Source organism: Oncorhynchus mykiss, chromosome 11 (assembly GCF_013265735.2).
Source record: "Oncorhynchus mykiss isolate Arlee chromosome 11, USDA_OmykA_1.1, whole genome shotgun sequence".
NCBI classification, from domain to species: Eukaryota; Metazoa; Chordata; class Actinopteri; order Salmoniformes; family Salmonidae; genus Oncorhynchus; species Oncorhynchus mykiss.
The window spans coordinates 75668504-75681143 of NC_048575.1; the positions used below are offsets into that span (position 1 = coordinate 75668504).

The 12640-nt window shown below is 41.4% G+C and overlaps 1 protein-coding gene across 2 annotated transcripts in view; it reads right to left on the minus strand.

Moving 5' to 3' along the window:
- Positions 1-7078: 7078 nt before the first annotated feature.
- LOC110536394 (kremen protein 1) overlaps positions 7079-12640 on the minus strand; it is a 108901-nt gene continuing 103339 nt past the window's right edge. The window contains exons 9-11 of one of the 2 annotated variants that reach the window (XM_036936354.1): positions 9984-10151; positions 9260-9344; positions 7079-8991 (exon numbers count right to left, since the gene is read on the minus strand). In XM_036936354.1, the coding sequence (XP_036792249.1) occupies positions 8832-8991; positions 9260-9344; positions 9984-10151 (413 nt within the window). In that variant the 3' untranslated portion in view covers positions 7079-8831. Of the gene's footprint in view, positions 8992-9259; positions 9345-9941; positions 10152-12640 lie in introns of both variants that reach the window. The other variant, XM_036936353.1, reaches the window with a different exon arrangement.

A 12640-nucleotide genomic window follows, 5' to 3' on the forward strand; every position in this document is an offset into this window, starting at 1 on the left:
CAATGTTCCAACATCTTCCCAGAAGAGTGGAGGCGTTACAGCAGCAAAGGGGGGGACCAACATCATATTAATGCTCATGATTTTTGATGGGGGTGGCCAACTTCATATTAATGCCCATGAATTTGGATGGGGGGGGCCAACTCAATATTAATGCCCATGATTTTGGATAGGGGGAGCCAACTTCATTTTAATGCCCATGATTTTGGATGGGGGGGCCAGCTTCATATTAATGCCCATGATTTTAGATGGGGGGGGGGCAGCTTCATATTAATGCCCATGATTTTGAATAGGGGGGCCAGCTTCATATTAATGCCCATGATTTTGGATGGGGGGGGGGGGGCAACTTCATATTAATGCCCATGAGATGTTCAACTAGCAGGTGCTCACTTACTTTGGTCATGTAGTGTATATTCCACAAATCTAAACTAGGTAAATAGATTATTTTCCATATACAGTGCCTTGCGAAACTATTCGGGCCCCTTGAACTTTGCGACCTTTTGCCACATTTCAGGCTTCAAACATAAAGATATAAAACTGTATTTTTTTGTGAAGAATCAACAACAAGTGGGACACAATCATGAAGTGGAACGACATTTATTGGATTTTTCAAACTTTTTTAACAATTCAAAAACTGAAAAATTGGGCGTGCTAAATTATTGTGACACTTAAACCTAACCCTTACAATAACCCGTAACTCGTAACCCAAAGCCAAAACCTAAATCTAACTCCTAAACCTAAACACTAACCCTAACCCTAATTGTAACCCTAACCCTAAACCTAACCCCTGAGCCTAAAATAAACCCCTTGAGGGAGAATTTTCCTTGTTTTACCATCCTCATGGGGACTTTTGGGGATTTTAGGTCTGGGTTTTTAACCCAGATCACCAGAAACATTTGAGAATGTGGACACCTTCCTCCCCCAATAAATGACAAACTAATGCCCAGCACTGGGAGAGGATTCGTGATGCTCGGAGCCAGAGCGCGCTGCTTAAACCACTGCGCTAATGCATAATACTCTTTCTAGTAGGCCGCAATAATACTGTGAATACTGTTGATACCTGACTATAATAGATCGTTTTGTTTGTTTTGTTTTGTTTTGTTTTGTTTGTTTGTTTGTTTTGTTTGTTTTAAGCCTCCGCCAAACCATGGCCCTAACCTTAACCACTCAGAATCAATACCTAACCTTAAACCTTGTTTTAACCCTGTAACTATGTGGAATTAACCCTGTAACCACGCGGAATTATTTTGTCAAAAATAGAAGTTGATCCGCAATACGTTGAATTTCGAAGGGAAACTGAGATCTTGTTGTTATAACCGTCCCACTCTGACTTCTTTGCCTCTTTATGTTTTACGACTGAAAGTGCCGGGTTTTGTTCATCGACAAACAACTTCTCTTCTCCATGGTAACAGGACACTCAGGTCCATTGTCTCCATTGTTGGGTTAATTACAGGCTAGGTCTCAGGTTTAGAGGGAGATGCTGGCACCAGTCTTTTCTCATGGCCTCTGCTACAGTGAAGGTGACAGGGGAAATAGTGGGACAGGGCCATAGCCATCCCATAGGGACCCGGTGGATTGAATTGAGAGAGAGTCTCAGGATTTGTGTTACAGCCTGACAATAGCCAGCTAGCTCCAATGGACCAGTGCAGAGATGCAAGGCGAGGAAGGAGTCTGTCGTCTGGGTCTGTGTGACAGCAAGGGGTTCAGTCTCTTTCAGCTCTTCCTCTCCTTCTCTTTCTCTCTCTCTGTTTTAATGAGAGGTCAGTGTCACAGACCCCCCCCCCCCCCCCCCCCCATGCTATTCTGAGTTAATAGAGCTTGCTACAGAGTATTGTGTTCATTATTCTGGGCCTATGGCTACAAACTAGTAGGGAAGTATAGTGTGCCACCAGCAGAGGGAGTGAGAGGATCATATTTCAGAGAGAGAGAGAGAGAGAGAGAGAATGAGGTGGAAACTGAACTGCACTTCCTAACCTCCTGCCCATATTATAGACACATATTTCCCTCAGATTACACAGATCTGAAAAAAATTCAAAAACAAACCCGATTTTGATAAACTCCCATATTTACTGGGTGAAATACCACAGTGTGACATCACAGCAGCAGTATTTGTGACCTGTTGACACAAGGGCAACCAGTGAAGAACAAACACCAATGGAAATAGAACCCATGTTTATTTATTGTCCCTTTTGTACATTAAGTATTTGCACATCATTACACCACTGTATATATATATATATATATATATATATATATATATAATATGTACTTTGTAATGTCTTTATTCTTTTGGAACTTCTGTATGTGTAATGTTTACTGTTTATTTTTGTTGTTTATATCACTTTTGTTTATAATCTACTTCACTTGCTTGGCAATGTTAACATTGGTTTCCCATGACAATAAAGCACTTAAATTGAATTGGGAGAGAGCGGGAGAGAGAGAGTTGTATACAAGGACATGTTTAAAACTTTAAGAAGAGGTACTTCATGATAGTAAAATGTCATTGAAGGTTTACAGTGAGTGTGTTCATGTTTATATACTACAATATTTTTCTCTTTGTACATAACATCTCCAGTGTGAGATTATTCTGTTACTTTGCATCTCTCTTTGCATGTAGGCTACATAACCATGGTCTAGTTCCGTACATCAGTTGTAAATCCAGAAAGTGAACTAAAGATCTGCATATTTTATCTTCCTAAAATGAGTAGGGTATGTCTTGAATGCAGGATTGACAGACCAAGGTCAAAAACTGAAGTCTCGACATGGGGATAAGAAACATGCATGCAGTATTTATTTAGCAAACACATTAAATACGACTACAAAGGTACTTCACTTATACAAAATACTAGATTCCATTCACATACAAAATAACAATCATTTACTGTATAAATTAAAATTTCACTATTTCATTTACAATTTTCATGAAAACAATGTTTAGTATTCCCCGTCCAAACCAATGTTTGCCCCCTATCACATAGGACTGCTCGTCTCATGAACAGAGTACCATGTAGGGTTTAAGAATTCTGGGAACTTTCCTAAATCCCAAGGTTTTCCACAAATCATGGTTGGAGGGTTCCGGATCATGGTTGGAGGGTTCTGGATCATGGTTGGAGGGTTCTGGATCATGGTTGGAGGGTTCCGGATTTCCTGCTTATAACCCCCTGATTCAGGGTATCTTCCAACCAGGATTTGTGGAAAACATGGGAATTCTGCAACCCTTGTACCGTGTAACATTCGGATGAACAACAGCTAAAAAGAAGAGACAGCTTCCGTTATTATTATAAGGTACTGTAGAATTGTCCAGTTGACTGGAGGACATGGTAGAGATTGGAGTTGGTATTTTTCACCAGGCTATCCAAACAGATATGGCCTTCCTAGATTTAAACTGTCAGATTAGATTATTTTCTATGTTTAACAAGGACTCCTCTCTCTGATGTCCTTCATACACACAAGCTCTCTCTTTCTCTCTCATACACTCTCTTTCATGCACACACACTATCTCTCTCTCTCTCTCACACACACACACACAGACACACACACACACACACACACACACACGCAAACACACCCTCAGTCTCCCTTACCCACTCTTCCGCTCTCTTTCTACCTCTCAGCATGAACTGCTCTGAACAGCATAGACCCAGGGGCACGTGCTCTTTCTTGTCTTGCTATAATTAACATGAGTTACTGATGAGCAGACATCCAAAGTAAAACCTGAGGTCACCCAGCAGACAAACATCAGAGGGAAAAATGAGGAACGTTCCCTACATTGTGAGGCCCCCTTATTAACTCATAGGCACACCTAGGCTACTGTAAATCTTATCCCTCATTCCAATGTGTCAATGACTCCATCCCAAACGACACCCTTTTCCCTATATAGTGCCCTACTTTTGACTAGGGCCCAGTAATGTGCTATAGGGTGCCGTTGGGACACAGCCATTACAATTTTGCATATAAACTGTAACCCTTTTGCTACAGCAGGTGCTCTAAATGTAATGTTTGCCATTTGATTTCCAGAACAACAGAACTGTGTAAAGTTTCAAATGGTTTTGGTTTCCAGAACAACAGAACTGTGTAAAGTTTCAAATGGTTTTGATTTCCAAAAGTGCAGAACTGTGTAAAGTTTCAAATGGTTTTGATTTCCACAACAACAGAACTGTGTAAAGTTTCAAATGGTTTTGATTTCCAAAAGTGCAGAACTGTGTAAAGTTTCAAATGTTTTTGGTTTCCAGAACAACAGAACTGTGTAAAGTTTCAAATGGTTTTGATTTCCAAAAGTGCAGAACTGTGTAAAGTTTCAAATGTTTTTGGTTTCCAGAACAACGGAACTGTGTAAAGTTTCAAATGGTTTTGATTTCCAGAACAACGGAACTGTGTAAAGTTTCAAATGGTTTTGGTTTCCAGAACAACAGAACTGTGTAAAGTTTCAAATGGTTTTGATTTCCAGAACAACGGAACTGTGTAAAGTTTCAAATGGTTTTGGTTTCCAGAACAACAGAACTGTGTAAAGTTTCAAATGGTTTTGATTTCCAGAACAACAGAACTGTGTAAAGTTTCAAATGGTTTTGATTTCCAGAACAACGGAACTGTGTAAAGTTTCAAATGGTTTTGGTTTCCAGAACAACAGAACTGTGTAAAGTTTCAAATTGTTTTGATTTCCAGAACAACAGTACTGTGTAAAGTTTCAAATGGTTTTGATTTCCACAACAACAGAACTGTGTAAAGTTTCAAATGGTTTTGATTTCCAAAAGTGCAGAACTGTGTAAAGTTTCAAATGTTTTTGGTTTCCAGAACAACAGAACTGTGTAAAGTTTCAAATGGTTTTGATTTCCAAAAGTGCAGAACTGTGTAAAGTTTCAAATGTTTTTGGTTTCCAGAACAACGGAACTGTGTAAAGTTTCAAATGGTTTTGATTTCCAGAACAACGGAACTGTGTAAAGTTTCAAATGGTTTTGGTTTCCAGAACAACAGAACTGTGTAAAGTTTCAAATGGTTTTGATTTCCAGAACAACGGAACTGTGTAAAGTTTCAAATGGTTTTGGTTTCCAGAACAACAGAACTGTGTAAAGTTTCAAATGGTTTTGATTTCCAGAACAACAGAACTGTGTAAAGTTTCAAATGGTTTTGATTTCCAGAACAACGGAACTGTGTAAAGTTTCAAATGGTTTTGGTTTCCAGAACAACAGAACTGTGTAAAGTTTCAAATTGTTTTGATTTCCAGAACAACAGTACTGTGTAAAGTTTCAAATGGTTTTGGTTTCCAGAAGAGTTAAACTGTGTAAAGTTTCAAATGGTTTTGGTTTCCAGAATAACAAAACTGTGTATTACGTGGTTGTTGGGGAATTGTTCGATTATTTCTTAGCTATTACTGCACTGTCAGACCTAAAAGCACAAGCATTTCGCTACACTCACATTAACATCTGCTAACCATGTGTCTGTGACAAATAACATTTGATTTGATTTGTGTAACATTTCAAATGGTTTTGGTTTCCAGAAGAACAGAACTGTGTAAAGTTTCAAATGATTTTGGTTTCCAGAAGAGATAAGAGCCAAACGGGATGAAATACTATTTATCTATCATTGTACAACTAGTAAAGCATCTAAAAGCAATTATAAAAATAAAAAAACTTAGATTAACATCTTTTTACAGCTACAAGTGCATGAACGTTTTGAACCAGATGAATCAGCTCTGACTGTGTTTCTGATTGGTGGGAAAGACAACCTGAAAAGTGCTCGACCAATAGAAATAGAACATTATAACATTATTAACATTACTAACATTATTATACACATAAAACCTGATATATAAACATATATCTCATATTGGTATGGTTTAACCTATCTGAAACAGTGACATTAACCTGCTGTCTGCTAACACAGTGGACTATCGATGGGTGCTTTTATCCATCCACCCCATATTATTTGTGGTTTAGCTGAGAGTTGAGTGAGGTTGTTTGGGTCTGCTGAGCCCTCTGAATGTGGGGATCTGAAGCTGCTGAATATGGGGGGAGGGGGACCCTCCAGCCTTCCAGCTAAGTTGCAGTTCATGAGTAAGTACACAAACGACTGATGGATTTCACCATCACTTTGAAAGAGCAGGACATATGTCACATTGAATTACACAACATACAACAGGATTTACCCCCTCCTTGTAATCAAGTGGCAACGTAAGGAGAACAATATGTTCAGTAACGTCCAAGAGGACAGAAGACCACATAGAAAATAAAAGTGGGGGAAAAATTAAGCAAACGTTTATTTTCAAAGTCTCCCCCATTCTACTATAATTCTCATTGACATAGTCTGTTATACAGTGACATAGTCTGGTATAGAGTGACAGTCTGTTATAGGGTGACAGTCTGTCATAGGGTGACGTAGTCTGTTATAGGGTGGACAAGGATCCCAACCAGTAGACTCAGAAACACAGGGAGGAGGGGGAGAGGAGAGGAGAGGAGAGGAGAGGAGAGGAGAGGAGAGGGAGAGGAGAGGAGAGGAGAGGAGAGGAGAGGAGAGGAGAGGAGAGGAGAGGAGAGGAGAGGAGAGGAGAGGAGAGGAGAGGAGAGGAGAGGAGAGGAGAGGGAGAGGAGAGGGAGAGGAGAGGAGAGGAGAGGAGAGGAGAGGAGAGGAGAGGAGAGGAGAGGAGAGGAGAGGGAGTGAGAGAAGCCTACAGTAGCAGGCTTGTAGAAGATACTTAAGGCTTAAACACAGTGTGTGTTCCTAATGTCACCCTACTCCCTATATAATACACTACGTCTGACCAGAACCCTATCGGCTATTTGGGACATAGCCAGTCAATAGCCAGCCAAACCAGATCAGAACCAACAGCTGAGTGGACAAGAGAGAGAGAGAACCTATGAGCATTTCAAAAACTATTTTAAAGGTCAAAATCATGCTTTTCATAAAATTGGATGAAAAGTGGATGAAACCAGATCTAAGTATGATGCACACTAATGATGCCTTGTGAGCTATGCATAATGCATATCATGCATGTGCCGAACCAAAGTATGAAAAATGACTGTTGCTTCTACATTGATGAAGTTTGATCATACGGTTTTACTGATCACTGGCCAAGGTTCCCCCCCCCCCCCCCCCCCCCCCATGTCAAACACTTGGATTAAGGAGGTGAGGTTATTAAGGGGAAAGGGTGACATCACCCTAACTCAGTCATTTTAATACACCAATGGTAACATAGCGTTCCCTTACCTAATTTAAATAAGTACCACCTTGTAACCAACATCGGAGAAAGTGTGTTTGGAGGGGCGTTGTTTATATAGCTAGATAGCTACTCTACTGGTGCCAAACTTTGACTGTAGGGTGTCAGCAAATATAATTAAAAGTCTACCCTATTCATCTATGGAAAAGATAACTATGTTATGATAACTATAACTATGTCATCTGTGTCTGGTGTTAGCTAGTTACTGGCTAGGTAGGTTTTCAGCCAGCATGGAACGCTCAAAACTCTGATATAGTTGTCATGTCAACACATCCGTCAGTTCTGCTGTGGATCGCATCACAAGAGATATGCCAAACGGGAGATGTGCAAAACATTTACATCATTGATGCAACGTCAATGTTGTTTTGTGTTTCACCAAATTATCTTGAGATGATTTTACTGCAACACTGCTCACTGTATTCAAGTTGCGTTTAGGCGTTAGGCGTTTCAAACTTCCTCGTAGTTAGCCATCCGCAAGCGTTTCGATCCCCCACAAATATTGTGGGTGATATTAATATTTAATCACTCAAAAGGCTATTTTACATGGGAATCCATATGACTGTTCGGGACCTTAAAAGGGCAGTTGTTAAATTACACCCAACCCTCTTCTACCTTTCTTCTCCTTCTGTTTCCTTCCTACTTCCCTCTCCCCCTCCATCCATCCCGTCATTGGAGAGACTTCTGACATGGTTTCCTCCAGAGGCAGTGTGGCATAGAGAGAGAGTGAGGAAGTGAGCAAGTGTTGTTTTTTCTCTGTATTCGTGTCTTTTTTTAGATGCGTTCTTTCTTCAGGACTTACTCATGCTATCTATTCTCCTCGCTCCAGATAGAGCAGGTACATCACTCTCTTCTCTCTCTCTATACCAAACTCTGGCCTACATAACACACCATAATTACAGGTAACTCGTTGCTGTCTGAGAGGAAAGGGGGGTCCCTTTCAGACTTAGCTGGCTGTGGTGGTTCAATAACTGCCGATTGTCCATAGTGGTATTAATTGTACTTACATAACTGAGTTAGAGTTACATGTACCGTAATATGACGGGGTTGATGTCCTCGTCCCTTGATAATGATCAGGATTCAACCCCCTTTTTCTATGTGAGCCACCAGTCACAGTCACTGACAGGGAATATGCATGGCTCCCTTTGTTGTTCGCAGATTATTAAATGAGGAGAGATGCGTAGTCTGTCATTTTGTGCCCCACTTGGAAACAGTTACAATGGAAGACCTGCATTCTGGAGGAGTCCTGTGGAAACTGGAATCTGATTTGGCCCCAGCCAACCCCTGTCTTTAGAAGAGGACTTCAATAATCTATCAGACATCCATGGAGAGACAATGGAAGTAGAACCCCAAGAATATGAGTGCCCTGCAGTAAAATGTCCACCTTGAGCTGATCTACTCTCCTCTCCTGTACACAGCAGACACAGACAGCCGTGTCTGGACCATTTTGGTAGTAGTCTCTCAGTGAGTCAGTGAATCAGTCATTAGTTAGCATGTTAGCTTTGTAGCTCAGTGCCCCATGGAGTCTCATTGGTTTGGGGCGGCCAGCTCTGTTGCTAGCTCTGGTACGGTAGGCCCTGGTACAGGGTTCAGTAGTAATGGCGGTAGTATACCAGACTGCAGTTCCCTAGTTGCCCACCAGAGGGCTGAGGTCTCCGTGGTGGTTCTTTAGCTTTTTCTTGAAAAGAGAGATGGTGGAGGGCTGGTAAAGGATGATCCAGGGCTCAGACCCAGAACTCTGACCGCTGCAGCTCTCTGAACCACTGATGGTCGGGATGTTGGGAGATCTGGAAGAGAAGAGGGGGAGAGGAGGAGAGAGGGAAAAAGTAATGGGAGGGAAGGAGGGCGAAGGAGAGAAAGAGAGACACAGAGACATCGCACAGAGAATAGTAACATTAGGTTATACATTCCATTAGCTTGTGGCTCTTGCAACCTTAAAAAGACATCACTTGGCATCAACTATACTTCTGTTACACTCTGAGGCTTTAGTACAATACCACTTGACAACTTTATTGTTCATAAGTTACAGTGAACAACAGGAAATGTGATACTTACTTGACTGTGACATGAAGCAGTAGTTTGGTCACCATGACAATCACTGTCAGAGTCAGGAGAGCAGCCAGAGTGTAGATGGTCCACTCTGACAACACACAAACATAGAATTTACCTCAGACACTTCAGAGGAATACATACCAGTTAGCACTACTAGAGAATCTGGAGGCATTTTCTAGACCCTCAGATCAGAAAGATAAACAAGGGGGCTATAAAACAAAAATAGTTTGGCAGATCTAGACCATATGAGTTTGTACAGTACTATAATGCTTGTACTGGCAACACACATGTCATCCCAAACACCTTTATCAGAACATATTCTGAGGGCAAAATATTAGTACACATGTTATTACATCAGCGTTATATATCTGACAGTACTTGGCCCAGGTCTCACACCTTCTTCATAACACATGATGTGCATGGTGAACAATAACGTGTTAAATACATCCATGCACATGTCATGAAAACATAGTGAGACCAGGCAGCTATAAAAAGGAACCCTATAGGAGAAAGCCTTCTGTTAAATCTCTAAGGATTTAGTTGGCATTACCTATGCCCTTTGTAAATGTACAGCCCTGTGACAGAAGCCTCCTTAGTAGAAATAGTACAAACCCCTATCAGAGAGAAAGGCATGGTGAGAGAGAGACGAAGGGAAGGATGGAGAAAGATGATGATGTCTACATACTAGAGGTGTATCCGTTGGTACCGTTGGGTCCGACCCACTGACCTGGCATGTTGTGGTCTGGTTTACCAGGACTGGATGTTATCACGTAGAGGATTTGTGAGGAGCGACCATTAGTTTTCTCCGTTACTCCTCCCAGCTGAGGCTCCACCGTACTGGTGTCCTCTTCCTCCTCCTCCTCTTCTTCATCCATAGGCCTGGACCCTCTCAGAGCTGAAACAACAATAATAACAACAACACACATCAGAATGTGTCCATGTGTCTACCTGTGGCTGCTGCTGCGTTTGTCCCCAAACCAGGAACAATTGGTTTTCATCATCTCATAAAAATACTAAAAGTCAAGACATGGGATGTCTAAATCAGGAAAATATTGAGTCCTTATGAGATGACAAAACATGCCTGAAGTTAATCTCATTCCTTATCTCTACCATGACTGGTGACCTGACTGAATCTTTACCAGAAGTAAACAAATAGTCTGAGTTGTCTCCACACAACAGAATGCTGCGCTGCCACTGCTTCATTCCTCAGACTGAGAGTGTTTATCCTCCTCAACTGAGGGGGAAATTACCATAGCACCGCTCAGCACCCTATGGATGTGGTAACACACTGTTTGGAATTTACATCCACCCATCTTAGCCTCAAGGGGAGTCTCTCTCTTTCTATATCGCTCTCTGTTTCTATCTCTCTGTATCTCTCTCTCTTTCAATTCAATTCGAGGGGCTTTATTGGCATGGGAAACATATGTTTACATTACACAAGTAAGTGAAGTGGACAAATAATTGGGAAGTAAACAATAAAAAGTGAACAGTAAACACTCACAAAAGTTCCAAAATAATAAAGACATGTCAAATGTCATATTATGTCTATAAACAGTGTTGTAATGATGTGATGTGCAAATAGTTAAAGTACAAAAGGGAAAATAAATAAATGTGGGTTGTATTTACAATGGTGTTTGTTCTTCACTTTTCTTGTGGCAACAGGTCACAAATATTGCTGCTGTGATGGTACACTGTTGTATTTCACCCAATACATATGGTAGTTTATCAAAATTTGGTTCATTTTTGAATTATTTGTGGATCTGTGTAATCTGAGGGAAATATGTGTCTCTAATACGGTCATACATTTGGCAGGAAGTTAGGAAGTGCAGCTCAGTTTCCACCTCATTTTGAGGGCAGTGTGCACTTAGCCTGTCTTCTCTTGAGAGCTTGGTCTGCCTTTGGAGAATTTTCTCAATAGCAAGGCTATGCTCACTGAATCTGTACATAGTCAAAGCTTTCATTACTGTTGGGGTCAGTCACAGTGGTCAGTTATTCTGCCACTGTGTACTCTCAGTTTAGGGCCAAATAGCATTCTAGTTTGCTCTATTTTTTGGATAATTCTTTCCAATATGTCAAGGCTTTGTTATGGAAGGTTTGGGATTCCCTTCCTTTTAGGTGGTTGTAGAATCTAACATCTCTTTTCTGGAATTTGATCATTAGCGGGAAACGGCCTAATTCTACTCTGCATGCATTATGTGGTGTTTTACGTTGTACACTGGGGATATTTTTACAGAATTCTGTCAACTGGACCTTTTTTAGAAAAACATTATTTTTTGTCTTCATGAGATTTACTGTCAGGGTCCAGGTCTGACAAAATCTGTGCAGAATATCTAGGTGCTGCTGTAGGCCCTCCTTGGTATAGGGACAGATCATCATGAATAATATCTAGGTGCTGCTGTAGGCCCTCCTTGGTATAGGGACAGATCATCATGAAGAATATCTAGGTGCTGCTGTAGGCCCTCCTTGGTATAGGGACAGATCATCATGAAGAATATCTAGGTGCTGCTGTAGGCCCTCCTTGGTATAGGGACAGATCATCATGAAGAATATCTAGGTGCTGCTGTAGGCCCTCCTTGGTATAGGGACAGATCATCATGAAGAATATCTAGGTGCTGCTGTAGGCCCTCCTTGGTATAGGGACAGATCATCATGAAGAATATCTAGGTGCTGCTGTAGGCCCTCCTTGGTATAGGGACAGATCCTCATGAATAATATCTAGGTGCTGCTGTAGGCCCTCCTTGGTATAGGGACAGATCATCATGAAGAATATCTAGGTGCTGCTGTAGGCACTCCAGGGTATAGGGACAGATCACCATGAAGAATATCTAGGTGCTGCTGTAGGCCCTCCTTGGTATAGGGACAGATCATCATGAAGAATATCTAGGTGCTGCTGTAGGCCCTCCTTGGTATAGGGACAGATCATCATGAAGAATATCTAGGTGCTGCTGTAGGCCCTCCTTGGTATAGGGACAGATCATCATGAAGAATATCTAGGTGCTGCTGTAGGCCCTCCTTGGTATAGGGACAGATCATCATGAAGAATATCTAGGTGCTGCTGTAGGCCCTCCTTGGTATAGGGACAGATCATCATGAAGAATATCTAGGTGCTGCTGTGGGCCCTCCTTGGTATAGGGACAGATCATCATGAAGAATATCTAGGTGCTGCTGTGGGCCCTCCTTGGTATAGGGACAGATCATCATGAAGAATATCTAGGTGCTGCTGTAGGCCCTCCTTGGTATAGGGACAGATCATCATGAAGAATATCTAGGTGCTGCTGTAGGCCCTCCTTGGTATAGGGACAGATCATCATGAAGAATATCTAGGTGCTGCTGTAGGCCCTCCATGGTATAGGGACAGATCATCATGAAGAATATCTAGGTGCT